Source organism: Symsagittifera roscoffensis, chromosome 5, assembly GCF_963678635.1.
Source record: "Symsagittifera roscoffensis chromosome 5, txSymRosc1.1, whole genome shotgun sequence".
NCBI lineage: Eukaryota > Metazoa > Xenacoelomorpha > Acoela > Convolutidae > Symsagittifera > Symsagittifera roscoffensis.
The window spans coordinates 30,197,646-30,218,606 of NC_087066.1; the positions used below are offsets into that span (position 1 = coordinate 30,197,646).

The 20,961-nt window shown below is 33.8% G+C and overlaps 1 protein-coding gene across 1 annotated transcript; it reads left to right on the plus strand.

Annotated features, from left to right (window-relative positions):
- Positions 1-642: 642 nt before the first annotated feature.
- Positions 643-10,183, plus strand: LOC134845966 (uncharacterized; the record flags this gene model as incomplete). Its single annotated transcript, XM_063863111.1, is given in 4 exon segments — positions 643-2,816; positions 5,664-6,182; positions 6,778-7,021; positions 9,099-10,183. Coding segments are annotated over 4 exon segments (3,641 nt in total), but the record flags the coding sequence as incomplete, so codon positions are not given.
- Positions 10,184-20,961: the final 10,778 nt, after the last annotated feature.

Sequence of the window (20,961 nt, forward strand, 5' to 3'; positions counted from 1 at the left end):
ATTCGACCCCCTGCTGACCCAATGGTTCCCCCTTTGGTACATTTTAAGAAATCCATTTTTGGCCGATGGACCCTAAAACTTTGGCGCCAGTATATACAATTTTTTGAGGGGTTGAGGGAGAGAGCGCGCTAAAAAAACGCGACTTTTTTGCCAAAATTTTCCAAAAAGTGCCCGAAAATCTTTTTACCGCTAAAAAAAGGTCATCAAAACTTTTGAAAATTTTTTGAAAATTCCCGCCCCTCGAGAAAATCCTAGATCCGCCCCTGGTCATATGTAATTAACTGCCAACCCAATAAAGAATAAAATAAAAGGCTGAGAAGCTCAAAATTGTATATCCTGCAATGAATCACCTGGCCACCTAGAATCACCTAGAAATAAAACATCTTGATTATATGAGATCAATCTTCAAGATTGATCTCATATAGATATTGAGGATGCTTTTGCTACATAAACTGAAATGACCCAAGTTGGTCATTTCAATTTTTTTTAGCAAATATATGACTGAAATAATTTGTTATTTCGAATAAATTATTAAAAATATCACTATTTGTAGCTACCCTCGTGACAAACTGAACAATTTTAATGCTCAACTAATGAGTAATTTGTTATCCCATCAAAATCAGCATCTAATCATATTGACATCAAATTTGAAGCTATTGAATGTTCCCGAAACCTTCAAATTCGACGCCTTGAATCTCTCTGCTTCACTTAGATCTACTAAAGAAATTTCGAAATTCGCAGACAGTTGGATGAAGTTTTTTCCAAGTGTTTACAAAGATGAAGCAGAAATCAAAACTTCTCATAATTACCCAGGTGACAAGCCAGATATTCGTCTGGTGTCACAAATACAAAGTGATTATTCTGATTTTGAGACTGCGTTTGTCCAGAATGCCGTTTCGGTAATACAAGAGTACCTGAAAATGACATACCTGTGTAACTTTTTACCAGTTGCTGTAGACATCCCGAGTACTTTATTAGATCGGATTCAGTCAGAGCTAATCGAAAGCAAAATTCAGACACAGAGAGGCTTTGTACCTTACTCGTGGAGTAGTGCAATTCCTTCAGTTTGCTTCTTCAATTTTGAAGATGTGCAAATGAATAATGTTGAATTTCGCGTGATGGTAGTTTTGCTGTGGATAAACATCAGCGAAAACCAGAGGAACAAGTTTCAAACTGGGCTTCTTTCTTTGATCACTAGAGCAACCATAAAATTAGCCATTGTTCAGAACGCTGGTTACACTAACGACAACATAAAACAGGAGGAAGAGGCGCAAAACACAAAGATCAGACTGGAATTGGAAAAGTTGTTGAAATATCTTGAATCGGGAAAAAGTTTAATCGTTGGGACCATTTACTACAACTTTATGCCATTCAAATTGATAACCCACTCAAATCAATTGAAAATTCGCCAACCAAAAATAAAAGGCATCAATCTTCTCGAAGGACCCGGAGGTGATCTTGTTTTCCAGTTACACGATGTCTACAAAAAAGAACACCTGGAAGAGCTAATTAAATGTGGAATTACACGTGTACTTATCTTGGGCGATGTTGGGAATTTCCATTTTTACACGGTGGAATATTTTTGGAGCACATATCTCATTTTTCAGTCTGACCATTTTGCTAATCAATTTGAAGTTCATCTGTTCCATGCTAACGTTTATCATGAGTTCAACTATCTTCTCAGATGGAATCAGTTTCTACGTGAGCAGACTCAGAACAAATTACCAAATCAAATGGAACTTGCTGCAGAAACTCTTTGGACACAGAAAACGCAGATTCCGTCTTCGGGACCCAGTAGTAGATGGAAGAAGTGGAAATCAAAAGCAACCGAGTTCAATCGTCTCAAAGACCCATTCAATGCTCTTAAATTGTACCAGAACATTGCTTTTTATCTAAGCTGCGAGATCACGATGCGTGACGAAAAAACTATTGACAAAAAAAGCGTGACAATGTCCGTTAAAAATGGTCCAAAACAAATGGCTAAGCTTCTGACCAACAACAGCGAAATATTTTTGAATTGCATGAGCGCATGGACACAAAAGTTTATGGACGCAAACAGGGAGGAATTATCGCTCGAATTCTGTGGTTTTTACGCTATTTCCTATTCACTTATGGCAATCTGGATATACCCGTTCTGGCATCGGAGCTACGAACTGATAAGAGAAATCAGGACTAGGATTGCAAATGACAGTTTCAATGAAAATGATTCTTTGCTCGAGAAATTGATCGAACAAGATATGCATACAGGAGCAATAACTGGTTTACGCGGTGAAAATTTCGAATGGTCGTTAGATTCTGACTCCGTTGCAGAGTTAAAACGAATCGACGAACAACGACTTGAATACAAAAAAAGCATCATGAGCTATCTGAAATCACTGGAAATAATCGGGCAACGAAAGGAATTGGCACGTTGCTTAGCTGACTTCGCGCAGAAAAGTTTGATGACAATTGAAGAAGATAGATCAGATACAACTGACATCCTCGAATACTGGATTTTCAAAATGTCAAGCCTTATAAACCTGAACGATTTCTCTATTCGCTGTGCTTTGGAAGCACTGGAGTGGCTTCCAAATCAGAAATTTGCAACAGACATATTAAGTACGTCTTTACTTGTCTTGACCGAAGGAGTTAGTGAGGCTAAAGAAATTGCCAAAGAAATAGGAGAACAGCAATTCTTCAAATGGTCTGCCAGACGTCCAATTGCGCCAAAAAACTTTCGGAGGAGTCATATTTGGAAAGATGTAAGAAACAAATGTTTGAGTACGGAGACAACGACGAGCGATGTCAGCCTTAACGAAGTCGACAAAAAAAATAAGGTTAACATATTGCAAAATTCAATCTTGTAATTTTAGGCATATGTAGATCTAGAATTCTCGAGGAGTTCAAAAAAGTTTTCAGAATGTTTTCTTTCGACATTTTTTGGCCAATGAAAAAACTTTTGAAATAGGTTAACATAGTATGAAAAAGCAGTATAAAAATAGATCACAAAATTGAGGGAAAAAAACAAGGCTTGTTTATTCTATATTTATGATAACCGTTCACATAGCAAAACAACACTGCTCGTATCAGGACAAAGACCTGAAATTTTGACTGCTTTTTAAGGTCTGTGGAATCTTGATCGAACAAGATATGCATACAGGAGCAGTAACTGGTTTACGCGGTGAAGAATTCGACTGGTCGCTAGATTCTGACTCCCTTGCAGAGTTAGAACGAATCGACGAACAACGACTTGAATACGAAAAAAGCATCATGAGCTATCTGAAATCACGGGAAATAATCGGGCAACGAAAGGAATTGGCACGTTGCTTAGCTTTTCCAAAAAAGGCTAAAAACGCCTTTTTCCTTTTTTTTTCTCAAAATTGTGCCTGCGGCTAAAACAGTGTCTTTTTAGTGCTTCGGAAGAGCTCACAAAATCAATTTGGTCGGCCTAAAAAAATCGAAAAAATGTTCGAACAATTTTTGAGAATTTGACCCCCTTCAGAAGCTCCTAGATCTACCCCTGGGTCCTGGAAACAAAGCCAAGGGCGGGTCCTCGTTTTGAAAATTTCTTCGTTTTTGGGCTCTTTTCGGAAAATTTTGACTAAAAAATTGCTTTGTTCGGTAAGATAATTGTCCCAAATTTGCCATATTGGCAAACTTTAAAACCCCATAACTTAACAAAAAATACTCTCAAGTGAATAATTTTTTCAAGTTTGAGTTCAAGATAACTGTACCTTGCCTAGTTAAAAAATCAAAATTTGCCTGGAGAAAAAAACCTACACCGAGCACAAATGTTTTGTTACTTTCTTCAAAAGTTAGAACAAAAACGGGCTCGTGTGCTTGTTTTGTACTATACTTTACGATAGCCGTTAACATAGAAAACAAAATCCTTCACACTGTAGTTCGACTAGCTCAGGAGTCACTATTAATTTGGTTAATTACATGGGACTTACAGTCCGCTCACAAAATTGTCTGCTCAACATTGGCCTTCAATCAGTTTTCAATAAACAATTTTTCTACGAATCTTTGATTAAAAAATTATAAAATATTGCAAAAAACTATTTATTTCTTTTGCCCACAAATAAAGGACAAGGCGGAAAAGAAGATGTTGGGCTGAAGGGTTAAGTAGTTAGACTGGGTTGTGAAAGTGTTGATACTTAAGTAGTTAGACTGGGGGTTGAAAAAAATTAATTATAACTGCATGAATTCTTTCAATTTTGATCTTTTCAGAAAAATATCTTGTTGATTCAACTTCTGAGGTAGAAAACAGAAAATTTGTGCCCACTTTTGTTTGTTTTTTTTTAACCAGAAATTTTCTAGGCTTGAGTTCAAATTTGAAAAAAGTTTTCACCTGAGATACATCTTGATAAAGAGCGCTTATAACCTACGCCCATAGTAGGCTATGACTAACTTACGAAAGATCACCTTGAAAATTGCAGAGGACCTGCGAATTGAATCATTAATCAACAATTTCAATTCGATAAAAAGAGTACATCTTGCTTTTTTTATATAAAAAAATGGAAACAAACGAAAAAACAGTGATTCAAATTACTTAATAATGGCTGAAAAGTGTAGGTGAGGGTACAATAGACGGAGATTTAAAAAATCATCTTCAATCTATCAAGCGCGCAATTTGGTTTTTTTAATGCGATAATTAAATCCTTTTGTGTAACTCAATAATTAAATCATTTGTACTTTGCTTAAATTACATGAATGCAACAGTGTTTCCACTAATTTTGTATCATAAGCTTAGATCAGAAATGATGATCAATTTTTTATAACAAAATGATGTTTAGCTTACAACATTTTGAAACGCAAAAACAAAACTCAGAATCTGGCCATGATATGATCAGTCTTGTTTATTTTATATGTTTTGTTTGAATATCTGTGAAAGTTTTATGGTTCAAAATTATACATTGAGACTATTTAGCTTCTAAAATTTCTCAGTGACAAAATTGCAACTTGAGCAAGCTTTATTCGCACAAAGCTTGACTTGTTTCACAGGTAGCTTTCTTTCTTTTTTTAACAAAAACTCTAGGAAGTGCTTTTTCAGGCAATAATTTTGAAATTAATATACAAAACAGATTTTCAACGTACTTGGGAATGTCTACCTGGATAACTGAAATATTTTAAAAGAAGAGGAAAAGAGATATCTAGACCCTGAAACTTTTTTAACCAAAAAATTTTTGATTGGCTAGAATATTTCAGATTAACATAGTTTGCTTTTGAACCAATATAAGCTTTGAAAGTTTCTGGCGCAATTGAAACAATTTTGGGATATAAATTGAACTTTATCCAAACTACTTTTTGCTAATTTGGCTCAAGTAAAAAGAAAAAATCAAGTCTGTAATCACACAAGAACTTCAAATAACGAACAGTTAAGTCTTGAAATGTAAATTTACAAATGTTTTCTTAGCTCTATTAACTGATTGAATCATTTTGGATGAAACTACAATTAGTGTTCAACAAAGCTATTCTCAATATCGGTTGTCATCTCTGGCAAAATGACCATTTGCAGCGTTGATTCAAAATGGTCCTTGTTTAGTGAGCAACGCATGATAAATGATTTTAGCATTGACCACCAACGTTCTACATTGATCTTCCAATGTATAAGTAAACATTTCGTAGAAAATGATTAGCATGCTTATGCTAAACATTTCGTAGAAAATGATTTTTTTTTCCAGCTTCCTGATTGCTCTTTGCCTGATATTAGGCTGGATACAGAAACAGTTGAAGCGACGATTGAAACAAGACACATGCTAAAAACCAGAGTAACTTCAAGCGGAAAAATCGTTAGGATCAACAAGCAAAATGGCCAAAATTTGGTCTCTGTTGAGTTTCCAAGAGGATGCGTAATCGGAGAAAGACCAATATCTCTGGAGTTTCTTGGAGTTCAAGATGAAATGTTTGACTTAGCCGCAGATAGCATCACCTACCCCCAAGATAAAAAAACTGATAAAGTTGAACTACAGGGGAAAATGTTGACAGACATCCTTCGACTAACGCAACCAATGGATTGCGTTTTTCTCATCCCTGTAGCAGTGCGTTTTCCCCTCTCGACAAAACAGCGAGAACTGTTTGAAGAATACAAACGTGATGATAAAAGTCTACAGCGACGGACAATAGAATTGTCGGAAAAATCAATTGAGATAAGAACGACAGTGTTTTCCGATATTGGGCTCTTCTTGAATGAAAACGAATCAGTAAGTTTGCCTCAGCAATTAGTGGCGATATCTTTCTCTTATTTTTTGATCAAGATTTTTGTTCCGATTTTCGTAACAAAAGTAACGGAATATTTGTGCTCGGGGTGAGTTTTTTTTCTTCAGACAAATTCGAGTTTTTAGCTAGCCATTTTTGACGGAATTTTTCCATATCATTCAAAAGGTATTGTTAAGATGAGCTTAATTTTGAAAAGATATTTTACCTGTGATTATTTTTCGTAAAATTAGGGGGGTTTAAAGATTGCCATTTTGGCCAATTTGGGACAATTAACGCGCGATATATTTCGCGCTATTAACGCGTAAGCGGAGGGTTAATACGTCTTATAAATTGTTCCAAATTGGTTTAACGAAGCTTATTTGCCATAATTGATTTGTTACAAGGAGCAAAATCTATCCTTTTGTACTTTATATGGCGTGTGAGGCGATTATTTTCATACAAAATTTCAAATTTTATTAATTTTTTTATTACATTCAATTTTTTCATGCTATCACTGCTCCATAGACCTTAAAAGGCAGTCGGAACACTCAGGGCTTCGCCCTGATATGAGCAGTTTTGTTATCAATTCATGTTGTTTAGGTTGTGAGTGCTCTTGGAATTGGATCGAAAGCCGGCCAGTTCTTCACTGAAGATGAATTTTACCTAAAGATAAAACAACAATCACCAACTAATCCACGTGCGAACGAATTTGACCTCGAGATCAGATGGGGAAAGTTTGACATCGAGGATGAGCGGCTCAGTTATTTGAGAAAACCTAACTGGTTTTATACAAAGCTTGACAACATCCCCAATCGCTCTTCTAAGTTTGCAGCTGAGCTAGAAGGTAACAAGTTATATAATTGTTTATAAATTAAAGTAACTTTGGTAAGCGCTGATATTTTGGGGCATATAGAAAAAGTCCCACACAAAACATTCCAGTACAAAACAGTCCAAACATCATGAAATGAACAACAAAAAACAAATATGCAACAAATAAATACAGTTTCCATATTTCAGAGCTTTAGCAGGTAATAAATCAAGCAAAAATCGAAATCGAAGCCCATAAACTATTGGGTCTCTTTTCGGCAGGTTTACCTTCATTAGTTAATCATCACGAGCTCAAACTGAGCACTGGATAGGCGCGCAATTTGGTGTCTGAACATCACTGAAATCCCTACAAGATTTCAAAAATGTTCCAAAATGAAAGTGGTCCTACATACAAAATTTTTGTAGGATCTGCACACAAATTTTTAACGCATAACATTTTGCTGGCGTCAACGAAATATAAATGTACAAACAGATCATAATGATCTATGTTGTTTTTTAGACATCGAATATATGAGAATTTGAATCCAATTGCCAAAATGCCGACAAAAAATTTGATTGTTCTGACTCAATTTCTCTAATTATTAAGGGTGTGTAACTCTTTAGAAAATATTTATAACCTAATTAAAATTGTATAAAAAATCCACTTGCTAAACGACCGACAAGCAAATTTGAATTAAAACATAAAATTAACAGAGTTTCTGGTTTCATTCCAAATCAGAAGAAGAAGAATGCGATTGTCTAAAAACTTTCAAAAAATCTCTAAAAAAATTCACACATCATTATTTTTTCATAAGTAATGATTTTCCTTTTGAGCAATTGGTGCAAGCGTTATCTTTTTGCCAATATTGCCTGATTAGCAATCCAGTTTATCCGGTTTAATTTTTATCCGGTTCTTAAATTCCTGAGTTTTTTCAACGAATTGAAGCAATGATTTTCAAAATACTCTAAGAATACAGTTAAATACGCTAATTTTTTTTGGGATGAAAATGGATTTAAATTTTTTTTCTTATGTATTACGTAAATTTGGTCAAATAGACGAAAAATAAATGAAAATTTAGAAAAAGCTTCTCAGTTTAAATTTTGTGGATTACAATTCTTCGGACAGTTTGGAATGGCGCAAATATGCGTAAAAATGTAGGCAAAATTTTCTCAAACTAGAATGGCAAGTGGTTTTTGGTTTTGATTGATTTGATGAGATATATGTAATTTCTGCTGCAGTATAATATTTGGTTGTTTTGATGGGATTTTAAGACAAAGCCAAATGTAATTTTCCTATATTGTTTCTCAGAAAAACATATGAAATTCAACCTCGTAAAATGCACTAATTAACTTTCAGATGAAATACAATGTGTTCGTTCATTCATTTAATTGCTTTTGTTACAAATGAAATTATTCACATATTTCAATCAATAAAAATCAGAAAAGGAATAAAATTGACTCATTTTATCAATGACTTAATATGTCGCCTAAACGTATTTTCGTTCTTTTTTTGCGATTGTTGAAATAAAATAAGTTCACAAGATTTTTTTTCAGAACAACTGTTATTTTCTAATCTAAGCGGTTATATTTAGTTCTTTTTTTTCCAAGTTTTGGTTCTGTAAAAATAGCTTTAGTTCCTTAATACTTCTTTTAGAGTCATGAAATCAGCTAAAAACATAAATTTTTACTCGTAGTTTGAAAACAAAGGTGTACTGCAGTAACAGTAGTAAAAATCAATTTCAACGAATTTTGTGTTAAGAAATCCAGCGAGTCTGAGTAAAAGCCCGAGTATTCTTCTTGTGGTAACGATTGACGGAAAAAATTCTTCCTTTTGTTTACAGCATCTAGCCAAATCCCCAACTCTGTGATTTGTTACGGATATCAGGGTTGTAGGATAGTTTCTGAAATACTCTCTGTTTTGGTACAACTTCTGCTGAAATAATTACAGAAAAGCTCATATTCTACAGGAATAGTTAAAATCAAAGGCTAAAGCGTCAAGAGTTAAATATTTGCAAAAAAATCTTAGCTTAAATCCGAGGCCTTATTAGAAGATTACCGAAGTTCAAGTTTTGTTGATTTTCGTCGTTCTTATTGTTTTTGTTGTCTAATTTCAGTCGATGATCGAGGCCCATTCCTTCTTCAGAAAGCGAGAACACTAAAAATAGAAATGATGCTCACAAATTGCAGCTTCAGACCGCTTGAAATTCAATGCCAGTTTGATACTGCTTTAACGACTAAACCAATACTGAAAGTGAAATCTGAGGTGTTCGGGGGCCCAAATATTGCATATTTCGATCTTCTCAATCAAAATGATCTACAATCCCTGACAAGAGATCAACAGCTTCCAATGCCAAGTTGTTTTTTTGAAGCACTGAAACAATTGAAACACGATTGGATACCCTTCCTTCTTGAAAACAGCTTCGTTGAAGCTCAATGGTCTTTGGTCAAATTTATAATTGATGACATTCAATCCGAAGTTCAGTTCCGACTTCAGCGTGACCTTACTGACGAGGAAAATAAGCAGCTTAAAGAGTGCGCTAAGAAAAACCTCGAAAACCAGACTATTGACAGAATAAAAACCGAATTCTTAAAACCCGATCCTTTTAACATTGGACGCAATTTTTTGGCTTTGATGGACGAGAATACCAAAAAACTGGCTTTGTGTCTAATGTACGCACCACACAATCAACTTCGAGAGTCCTTCAAGAAATGCTTCGAGCCAGGGCAATCTTACAGACTTAACCAGAACAACTTTCCCAATACGTTTCTTGTGTGGCTTGGGGTTGACGTCCAAAATCAATTCATGGAATTGGACTGAGCAAAAACTTTGAAAAGCAACAACAAGCACAGATGTCTTTTTGCAGCAAAGCATATCAATTTGTTTTCAATTCTAGGTAGTATTTCTCCTCATAATAACAGTTTGGTTTGTTTATCTTTACCATTACCACTTATCTGTGCACATAGTATTTGTACATTTCTGAATATATAGTTTCTCGATTAATTAAAAAAAAACTTGATAATGTGTTCTATGCAAAGCAAACTGCTATCCTTGTTTAGCTTTGAATTTGTACAGTAATCCATATTGAATACACCGAAGGCCAGCCATGAAAGTTTCATAACTAAAATTTTTAATATCTAAACTTAATTCCATTACAATGATTCCTTTACAAACCTGTATTTATAGTCAGTTGTTTCATGTAGTCAGCTACAATATAAACTTCTTTTTGAGCTCGAATTCTTTTTTTTTAAATTAGCCGACCACATGAAATATGGCGCTTCATCATAAGGGTTACCATCAAAAACTATATTCAATTAAATTTTGCTTCAGTGTACACATGCTTTGTAAATATTCATCTTTTCATCCTTAAGAGCTCACTGTGATAGTTTTAACAAAAATTCAAAAAATTTTGTTCAACTGCGGTTTGCTTAGAGTATCAAATATTATGAACCTTTATTAACCTAATAGTTTTAATGATGTGAATTAACTGCAAAACCTTTAAAAATATCCTGTTTAATAAAAAATATCTTATCCATTGATAAACCGATTTGTTTTACGGCAAAGAAGAACGATTTGGGTTAAATTAGAATTCAAAAGAATTACAATGAGTTGCTTGAGCAAATGAGTTTATTTTCTTTTTTTAAACCGAGAAATTTTCAAAAGAGTTGTGCAGCTCGATTTAATGAAAAAAATGTATATTTGAAAAAGTTTTAATATTTAAAATCATCTGACATATCTACAATTCCACTTTCGAACCAAGAGGTCAGCCACGATTTTTAGTCGTTTTTATATTTTGCTGTTTGATTGTGGATTTTGCCTTTTTTTTAACAAAGGCTATGAGATTTCAAATATATTGAGCTAATTTGTTCACAATAGCTATGTTAAAATTTATTGAGTTCTGGCAACATTAAATTAATTTTCCAAAAGATCCCAAGAACTAACAAAAGATGGATCATAGACAAAAAAACTGAACTCGTTAAAAAATTTCATAATGCCCAAATCAGTAGTTCTTGTACAAAAATGATAAAAACTGATTATTGAAATTTGCTGGAATTTTAAAAATTGCTCAGATAAACACAAAATGTCAAACATTGATTGCAATTTTTTTTTCGTAATATATCAAAATGAGCACAAAAGCAAGTTTGCAAGTGTGCATATTATACAATTTTCGTAAATGAACTTTATGTGATAAACATTTGTTCCGACCGAAATCAGAATAAGGTTTTTGATTGCAAAATTCCCTCTATCTTAGATCTATTTATTTGAATCTAATTTAAGTTACCCAGAGACGTTTTTTAGTGATTTTTGAAAAGTCTATTTTTTCTGTGACAAAATGATTATCTTATAGTTTTAATAGATGAAAATTGTATGGTACGCTTTTTATATCGAAACTTTTAAATCATTTTTTTAAAGACCAGAAAAGTCAAAAGAGGCAAAAAAACCTAAATGTTCATGAAAAATTTTTAAAAGATTTTTTAAATCTTGTATAAATTTTGTATGTTAAGCATTTTTTCCATAGATTTCATGAATGAAACTGTCTGATAAATATTTTTCTTCGATGGCCGTCAGCCCTTGTGTGCAATGGATAGGCGCATAATTTTGGTTCTGTAAGTCCATGACTCCAGAAACAATAATGAATTATATAAATTGAATAAATTGTATAAATTGGATTGTATAATTTTTGTATGGCAAGCATTTTTCCATAGACTTCATATATGAAGCTGTATGATAAGCATTTTTCTTCTTTGGCCGTCAACCCTGGTGCGCAATGGATAGGGGCATACATTTGGATCTGTATATTCCTGGGTTCCAGAAACAAGTCTTTAAACATGTGAAACCTTTGACGGAATGATCAAAGAAAATGAAATGACAAAAGAAGAACAAAGGGAACGTCTTTGTTGCAAAATCCACTCACAATTCGCAAAATGCATAGTTTGACCTCGTAATGAACAAAATTTTAGACAATTGAAAAACGTTCCAGCCATATAACTTATAAATTTTACTTTATTAAGTTAAGAATTATGTTACGTGGGGTATAAAATCCAATAAACGCTCAAAAATTGCGTCACGTTAATGTATTATGAATGCACTAAGTGCTTGATGTATGGTGTGCACTTTAACAACCGTAAAATTGTAATTGTGAAACATTTTTAAATATCGAAGATTTAGTTTGACTTCTTCGTTCAATTCAGTTGCAGAGAATAAAACAAATATCTTTACAACCAAGGATTTGGCAACAAAGTTGGGTGTAATAAACTTACTGGAGAAAAAATTAACGCAAATTGATAACTTGAGAACATACAGAATGCTTGTATATATTTCATGGCTCAATTTACATTCATTTCAGACTCGAACTGTTTTCATAGCAATAAAAAACTACCCCATGAATAGCAAAAACTTGATTGTAAAACTGAAACCAAATGAATCTTAGGGTATTATTTGAGACTCATTTTCAAATAATTTAAATCCATGCAGCGGATAAAAATCTTAACATAAAAATCTTAACAATTATGACTCAGCCAACTCAAAAATTTTGCAGATTCTGGTATAAACTGATCGAAGATTTCCAAAACTCTGTTGACTGAGTAGATTTCCATTTTTCAAAAAGTAAAATTTTGCAGTTTGTCAGACGGTTTTAATTTTGGTCCCACTTTGTCTATTTTTTTTTTCGGGAAGGAGAAAATCTTCAAGAAAAACAATCGGGTGAACTTTTGTTTTAAATCGACCCAATCAAAATTACTACGACAATCTTGTTAAACAAAATTGGTTGCAGTGTATGCAGGTTTCTGAATAAATACCCGGTCAAAAACTATCTTTTTTGAAACATTTATGACAGTTTCTCTAAAAAACGTAAATATATAGTTACATGTTACGCTTTTGAGATAAGTGAACATTGGCGCCTCTAGAAAGCTTTTAGATTTACTTCCAGGAAACCTTTCTTCTTAAATGGCTCAGATCGGTAAACCTTCTAGAAAAATTTGGATGTTAGAACTGAAAGAAGGCGTTTCTAATAAGTTTAATGTTAAGAAATCACGAATACACTAAAAATTCTCACAAAATAATAATAAAATTTGCGTTATTTTCATTCTCCAGTATTTATTCTTGATCTGAAAATTTTGTAAGAAGTCATGTATACAGAAAAAAAAATTATGTAGTAAAATTTTTAGTGAGACAATTTCAAATGATTTTCTGATAATGATTCTTGAGTTAGTTGAATGAGTACAACAACTTCATTTAACTTCTTTTTTCCAAATTTTAATGAATATTTGGATGCGTAATCAAAATATAAATAGGCGAAAGAGGGAGCTAAAGAGTACTATGCATCCTTTAAGTATTGACAAGTATAGGTGTGGAGTGCTTCAGAGCTGACTCCGAAAAAAGTATTTCGACTCAAAAGACTTCAAAATCGTACGACTTTTGTGGGTCACGCAAAATCGCAACAATTATCTATCGGGTCGCGCAAAGTCGCCTAAAGCTCTTCAATCGCGCAAAGTCACAGCAAACCCATTATGAGTCGCATTGGTTGCATCTTAAGTCCCCGACTTCGACCTGGGCTGTATGAAAACTGTACGATAAGGATTTTTCCCACAAAATGATTTTTTTTTCAGAAAACCTTCCAAAAACTTTTTAGGCAAGTTTAAAGAAGCTTACATCGGGCTTTAGTTCAATGAGAATTTTTTAGTCATCAAAAGATTAATGTTTTTCGGACAAAAAATTTTTTTTTGCCACTATTTCTCTTTATGAGAGTTGTATGATACGCTTTTTCATTCTTATGAAGATAATCAAAACTGATGATTTGTCTTTGATTGTTTATAGTCCAAAAAACAGGACACGGTTTATAACATCTCTTCCTCCGTTTTATTATGAATAAATGAATGGAAGGGCATTGATGTAGTTAAAGTAATGACAGGGCATTTTTGTCATTGCGGTGAAACAAAATCAGTTAGTTTAAAATGATTTCTCTAATTTGCCATTTTTGGTTATGATGATTTGTGAAATACCTGATGATGTATTTTTTTACTTACCGGCATATGTCAATACGTAGATTAACCTGAAGTTTTGGTGCCAATTAGTTTGTTCGTTTTCTCAATTGAAAAATTTTGGCTTATGTGTTTCAAAGCAAAACACAAACATGAAGCCAAACCCAAAAAAAATTTACATAGAAAAACTAATCATACAATTCCATAGTACAAAAAAATGCGTGTTTTGCTATTTTCATACCTTCATTGAAGTCTTTGGAACATAAAAAAAGTGTATGATAAGCATTTTTTGATAGTATGGAGTTGTATGATAAGTATTTTTTGTCGACTTAAGCGTGTTATTGTTGGGTTGTTGTGTTCTGGTTCTTGCACCCATTTTCCCGGTATACAATCTAGGTTGCTTTTTGCGTCTTTTTTGGTAAAAAGTCAAATAGACCTACATATCCAGAGTGCTAAGTAGTTTCCACCAATATAATTGAAGAAGATTTGAGAAAAATGGGTTTATACCTATTGGCATCTACTTTTTTGCAGACTGTGTGATGTAATAAAAAGTTCAATGAACCAAAGTCCTAAAGACTTTATTGATAATAATAACACTTACGTCTAAGCTGGTTTTTTCTCCAAAAATAATTTGCTAGATGGATGCATAACCATAACTAAGATACGTCTCAAGACGAGACGTTGAAGACAAGCATAGTCGATTTTGAAAAGATAAGTAGCTTAGATTTGATGTGTTCATGAATATCTAACGTATAGCGAGCGAACTCAGCAACTCAAACTAACAATCTTAGGTGAGATCTATTGTTTACTAAACTAGTGAAAAATGTACTCATAAGAGGAGCCCGGGTTGAGTCACGACTTAATTTTCTACTTTGCCGGTCGCGCTGATGTTCATTCCTTGACCAAAATTCCATAGTCTGAATGAGATTTTTAGTAGCGTACAAAGTCTGGAAGTAAAGTATCTCGGTCGCGATGGTCTTGAAAATTGAAAAGTTAGTTGCGATTTTGTCGAAAAATTTGTCGCGTTACGTCTTTGAAGAAGTCGAATTCGGATCTACGGCCTAGCCATTGTTTGTTTTCACTCAAATAAAAAGAAATTTTTACACCACTTGGCTCATGCTATTTTTGTTTTTGTTTAATAACAGTCGGAGTAAATTTAGCTGGTATCTAGAAATAGTAGCGACACAATCGAAAAACAAAAAAATTGAAAACTAGGCGCTTCCTGGTCCAAAATATGTCGCGAGATATTCAAAAAAATAGTTGCGACATGGTAAAAAAAAATTTTCTCTGTCGAACATAGTCCAAACATAAATGACTTGGATTGAGACCGTCAAAACATATGGAGCCTGAGTCGAGACGCTCGAAACGTACCAGTTTTTGGTCGAGTCGGTCGAAACATAAATCAAAATCTTTGGTCGCACCGGTCGCGATTAGTTTCCTTCGGTTGCGCCGATCGCGGTTCTTTTTCCTTCGATTGCTCCTGTTGCGCCTAATTTTCCCTCGGTCGCACCGTTTGCGGACACATTGCATCGGTCTGCAAGACTGGACATACCGAGTTTTGTCGCAACCTTCTGATCATAAAACCACAACCTCGACCCGGGAGGAGGTAAAATTGATAAACAATGAATTGCTTTACAACAAAATGTAGAATCACGAGCTAGTTTTCACCATAAATTATACAATCGGCTATCACTCTTGTTTTTTTGCGTGTTTTTTTGTGCAAAAGGTTTTTTGCACACTGAAGGGTCCCTAAAACACAGACTGAGCTTTTTACGAAGATATATCTTTCTGACCTGTTTACGCTTTGCTTTCATAAATATCAGGGATTCGACCCCCTGCCGACCCAAAGGGCCCCCCCTTTGGTACTTTTTAAGAAATCCATTTTTTGCCGACTGACCCTGAAATTTTTCTAAAGGCACCTTCAGCGCCAATATATACTAACTTTGAGGGGGAACGCGCGCCAAAAAAACGCGATACGCGATTTTTCTGTAATAATTTTTTTTTTAAAAATGCCTAAAAACGGCTTTTTGACCTATTTTTTCAAAAATTTGCCTGCGGCGCACAAAATTTGGCTAAAACAGGGACCTTTAAGTGCTTTAGAAGAGCTCGGAAAATCAATTTGGTCGACCTAAAAAAAAAGGTTGTCAAACTTTCGAAAGTTTTTTGAAAATCCGCCCCCCTCCCCCCTCGAAAAAATCCTAGATCCGCCCCTGGTTGTATCTATGTATTTACGAGCAGTTACCGTATTTGTATTTTTAAGCACCAGCTTTGTTTCTCCATCTGAAGTAAGGCATTCACTAAGTTGAAAAAGAAACTTTACGCCGTTTGTAACCATCACAAATTATAAATGAACTATTCAAGCAATTTTACATGCGGTATGAGTTTAAATTTTTTAAAATTGCTGAAAAAAGTTGATACTGAAACATTAACTGTTTTTTGTATACATGTTGATAGCGATCACTAGTTCGCTACATTTGCAGTCTTTACAATGAAGTGGCTCATTCATTTCCTCTTTGCGGCCCATTTGCTGTCCATTTTATATGAAGTAGAGAGTACTGTGTGGCCAGTGCGAAGAGTGAACTGTCAGAAGTTGAATGAGGTGAAGAAGATGACGGGGCCAGAGAGGATGGACTGCTTCATGGACCAGAGCAGGAACAAAGAGGGCTTCAAACAGTGCATTTATGAGTCACAGCAGGCCAGCGATCGGCATTCCATTAACCGTGTTACACTTCAAACTGAAGTGTTAGGAGGCTTCAATGTTAGACAGGCATATAATTAGAATATTTTGAAAAAAAAACATCTTTTCCAGCTGCATTTTTCTTGTTTTCCTAAAAAGTTGGCCGGAAAAAGTATTCTTCGGTTCTACAAATCTTCCATACAAAAATTTTTGTTTCAACTTTCAAAGATTTCGTAATTTTTGGTCACATTTCGACTTTTTCACTAGCGGCAGTTCTGGCGGCACTTTTTCTGTGATCCGGCTCCGAGTTTGATGCAATTTAAATTGACGTGAGGAAAAACATTATACATTTACCTTATCACTAGGTTAGCGCAAAACCGAAAAATGATCAATGAACGATAAAGGACAGTCAGAACATTGAGGGTCTTGACCTGATACAAGCAGTCAATTAAACTTATTTGATTGATATTTCAACTTAAAATTTCAGCTCCCACATCATCTTATGAATAGCTCAAATGATAGTTTCATTGATAATAATTTGGAATTTCATTATCAAATGATTATCATCAAATGATAATGAATAACCATGATCTATTTTATTAACAAAAATTAAAATCAATAAGGATAGCCGGTTGCTGTGCAACTAGCTTAGTATATTCAAACCACATGTAAAAAAACACTTTTTAAAAAATGTTTTTTCTTTTCTTCAAACTAGTTTCATTTTTAGTGAGCGATGTCATAAAAGAGCTATACAAAAAGCAAAAAGTTAGTGAATCAAATATAATCGACAGCGTTAGTTTGTTTTCAAAAATCGAATAAAAAATACAAAAGAAAAGAGATCAAAGATGATGTTTTTTCTAATTTTATTTGGCCATTAAATTTTACTTTTTGTTCAAGAAAATCGTGATGGCAAGGAAAAGTTTTTTTTTTCGTGAAATAAAATTCTCTGAGTCTATTTTTGATTGCTCTACTTGCTTGAAATTTGACTAAAACTCAAAAATTTTGAACCGCTTTTTCTCAAAACTGGGAACTTTTAAAAATTTTATTTATCTCGTTAAAACCCTGACTTAAAGTTCTTGATTATGATAAATAAGTCGACACGCTCTTATGATATTTGATGCCTGATTTTGCACGGAAAACGAAAAAAAAACACAAACTCGAACTCAAATTTCGTCGCCATTTTCGTTGGACGTAGCAATAAACATAAGGACATTTTTTATGCGTGCTTCCATGAATTTATCTTTGATAATGAACGCGTGCGCTCAATACCCACCATTTGTGGTGATTTGAGTTGTTATTGTGGCTTTTTGTGCAGATAGAGATCAAAAAGTCTTTCAAAAATTCAGGCTAAATATTGTTAAAGACTATTTTAAGGTCTCGCATTCTATTTATTCATTACAGTTTTTGCACCATTACTTTATGGTTTTCAATGCATTGAACGAAATGCTCTTTTTCGCTCCATGATCTTCATTTTAAATAGATTTTAAACAATTGTCACTATGTGAACAAAAGGGTCGTGTCAATCAGATCTTCAGATCTTCGTTTTTAAGATTTTTTTCTGATTGTTTATAAGAATCAGTGAGCGTTATTAAGACACCTATATAAGAAGAGTGGACATTTTTCAAGGAAATGTCTTTGAAATTCGGTTTTTTTAACAATTTCTCCCGAACTGGCAGTTTATGTAATCTAATTTTTGTTTGCATTGACAAATTGCCATGAAAACTGCCGTCTGATTCTTTTTATCTTCACAATCACATAAAGTCCAACCAGGAACTTTGGTGACATCAAAAATTTATTTGCAAAAAGGACATCTATACCGAGTCGGGAGATACGGTAAAAAGCCAATTTTTGTACATGCTCATATTTGATTTTTTAACAGGTTTTTCATTGTTTTTTTAAACTTTGTTTCAACTTAATTTTTTTTTCTTTAAAAACAACATTGAGCTGGTAATTTGAAAACCAAATCGCGCTCAACACTTATGAATGAGTTCAAACTTGAAGTTTATTTTTAAGAGTCAGCGAATGTCCTATAAAAATTGTGATCGACATCTGGTTTAGATAAGAGATTTTTTTTTTCAGATTTTCCAGGGGAATAGAAGTTTTCTCTAACAATCTTGTTCTCTCCAATTGGTTTAAATTCAGCAAAAAAGTGTCAATTGTAAACCAAATAACTCTTAAATAATTGAAAACAAATATAGGGCAGTTTTTGCTGTGCAAGTAGCACAAAAAGTTTCGACCACAAAAAAGCGTACTTAATTTTGCAAAATGTGATGATTAATTTGTTCGGAGCTGAAAAAAAGACAAGAAAATTTACAAATTCTATATTTAGAGAACGCATATTTGACAACAGTCTTCAACAAAAAAATTATCGGAAAATCAACAAAAAAAATATTTGAAAGCAAAAAAGATACATTGAAATATCAATTATTTACATTTAAGAAATCATGTGCAGATTTTTTTTCAAATTTTCTAAGAAGGCGCTGAAAAAATTCAATAATAAATTCTTTTAGAGTAAATTACCTTTTTTACGTTCCAGTTCCTTTTAATAGATATGTTTGTTCACTTTATTCGCGCGATGTTGGACGTAAAATCAAACATATTTAATCGTTTTTCTCTATATTGAGGATTTTGTTTGAGAATTGTTTAATAGGGTTCTAATTAAAACTGCAAGGGTTTTAATATAATTTATCTTGTGTCCTTTTCGATATTTTTTGGGACTTGATTTTGCGTGGTAAACAAAAAAAACTAAAACACAACCGAAAACAAAGGTTCTCCCCGTTTTCAGAAGTACAATTACTGCAAAAAACCAAATATCAGTGGTAAGTGTTAACTAGCTTTATTGCTTAAAAAGTTCAAATTGGCTCCATTCGCGAAAAAGCTAAATTAGTATGCTGTACATAACTATACAGAGAGACATTTTTTATTAATAGTAATGAACCTAGTGAGTACTCTTATATATGTCTTGATGATTTTTTTTTTCAGTTAACAAAAGTTTAAAACTTGCTCACGCTCAGTTTTGATTTTTCGTTTTTGACTTTTGTTTGACATGATTTTTGTTAGTTCACTTAATTTTTTTAAAGGAAGGCAAATCACACAATTAAACAGCAAACGTGTGAAGTTCACTAAAAACGTGGTCGAATTCTAATGTCAAACATGGAATGAAATTATCATATTTCCAAGCGAAATAAAAGCTGTTTTGTTGATCCAGTTTACCAAACTGAGCGCTTTTATGAATGGATGTCAATCATGAGTTGTCTTTAAAATTTAAAGACAATTTTTCTTTGAACTTTGAAATTTGAGTTTCTTCAAAATCAAGTAAACTTTTTTCTGTTTCCTTGCGCTCATTACTCTTTTTTAAATGTCAGTTGGCTATGTTTTAAAAATTTTATCCCATCATAAAGCGTTTTCTTTGTGCGCACAATCATGTTCCGATCAAAACGAAGTAAGTACTTTAAGAAAACAAAACAAAATACAAAAGTTTTGCTAAAGGCTTAGTTAATTTTGAAAATGTTCATCGCTGACAAAGGCCGCATATCAACTCGGCTACGAAAATTGGAATCACAAAGAAGAGAAAATGAAAATGATGCGGCCTAGCTTCATCAAATGTCTCGAGTCCAAAAATGCTTCTGTTCCCGAACTGAAAGAGCAATACGAGATGGAGGCAAAGTATGACAACATGAGACAGAATCCACCCACGCCTGGACCGACTCCGGATCCGAATGCATGGCGAGAAGAAGCGATACGAGACAAGTATCACAAGAAAAACGAAGGCAGCAAGCTCTCTCTCAATTTCCAGTATTTAGTTGCTACTCTCAGTGGTGCTGTTCTAACCAACACTGCAACCATTTTTCAATTTCAGCTTTAACGTGCCGTCAAATTGTAGCTTCAAGCCGTGTTATTACCTATAATATACTAATCGTGCTACTTTTACTTCGGTTGTTGCACTGGAATTTATTACGTAACCTAAGAACAGCTCGAACTTATCAACTTTATACCATAAAAATGTTTTCATCACTTCAATTGATTTGATTTTTGTTCAAATTAATAACTTTTTCACCTGCTGTTTTTCCTCATTTACTGGTGGCAGGCATGTACACTCTAGTATGGTGGCCAATCAGGTGAAAATTGGCCCCAAATTCAGTGTTGAATTTAAAGCGAAGGACGCGAGTATCCTCTGGTTCCTGATACCCTCACCACTCAAACGGTCTTCCACTAAGTACTGTTTTACAGTATCCAGTTTTGGCTTTAGACTTTTCCAAAAACTGCCCACTAGCCGCATCTTTGCCTCATTTTTTCTGCCTCAATTTTGCCAGTTTGCTTTT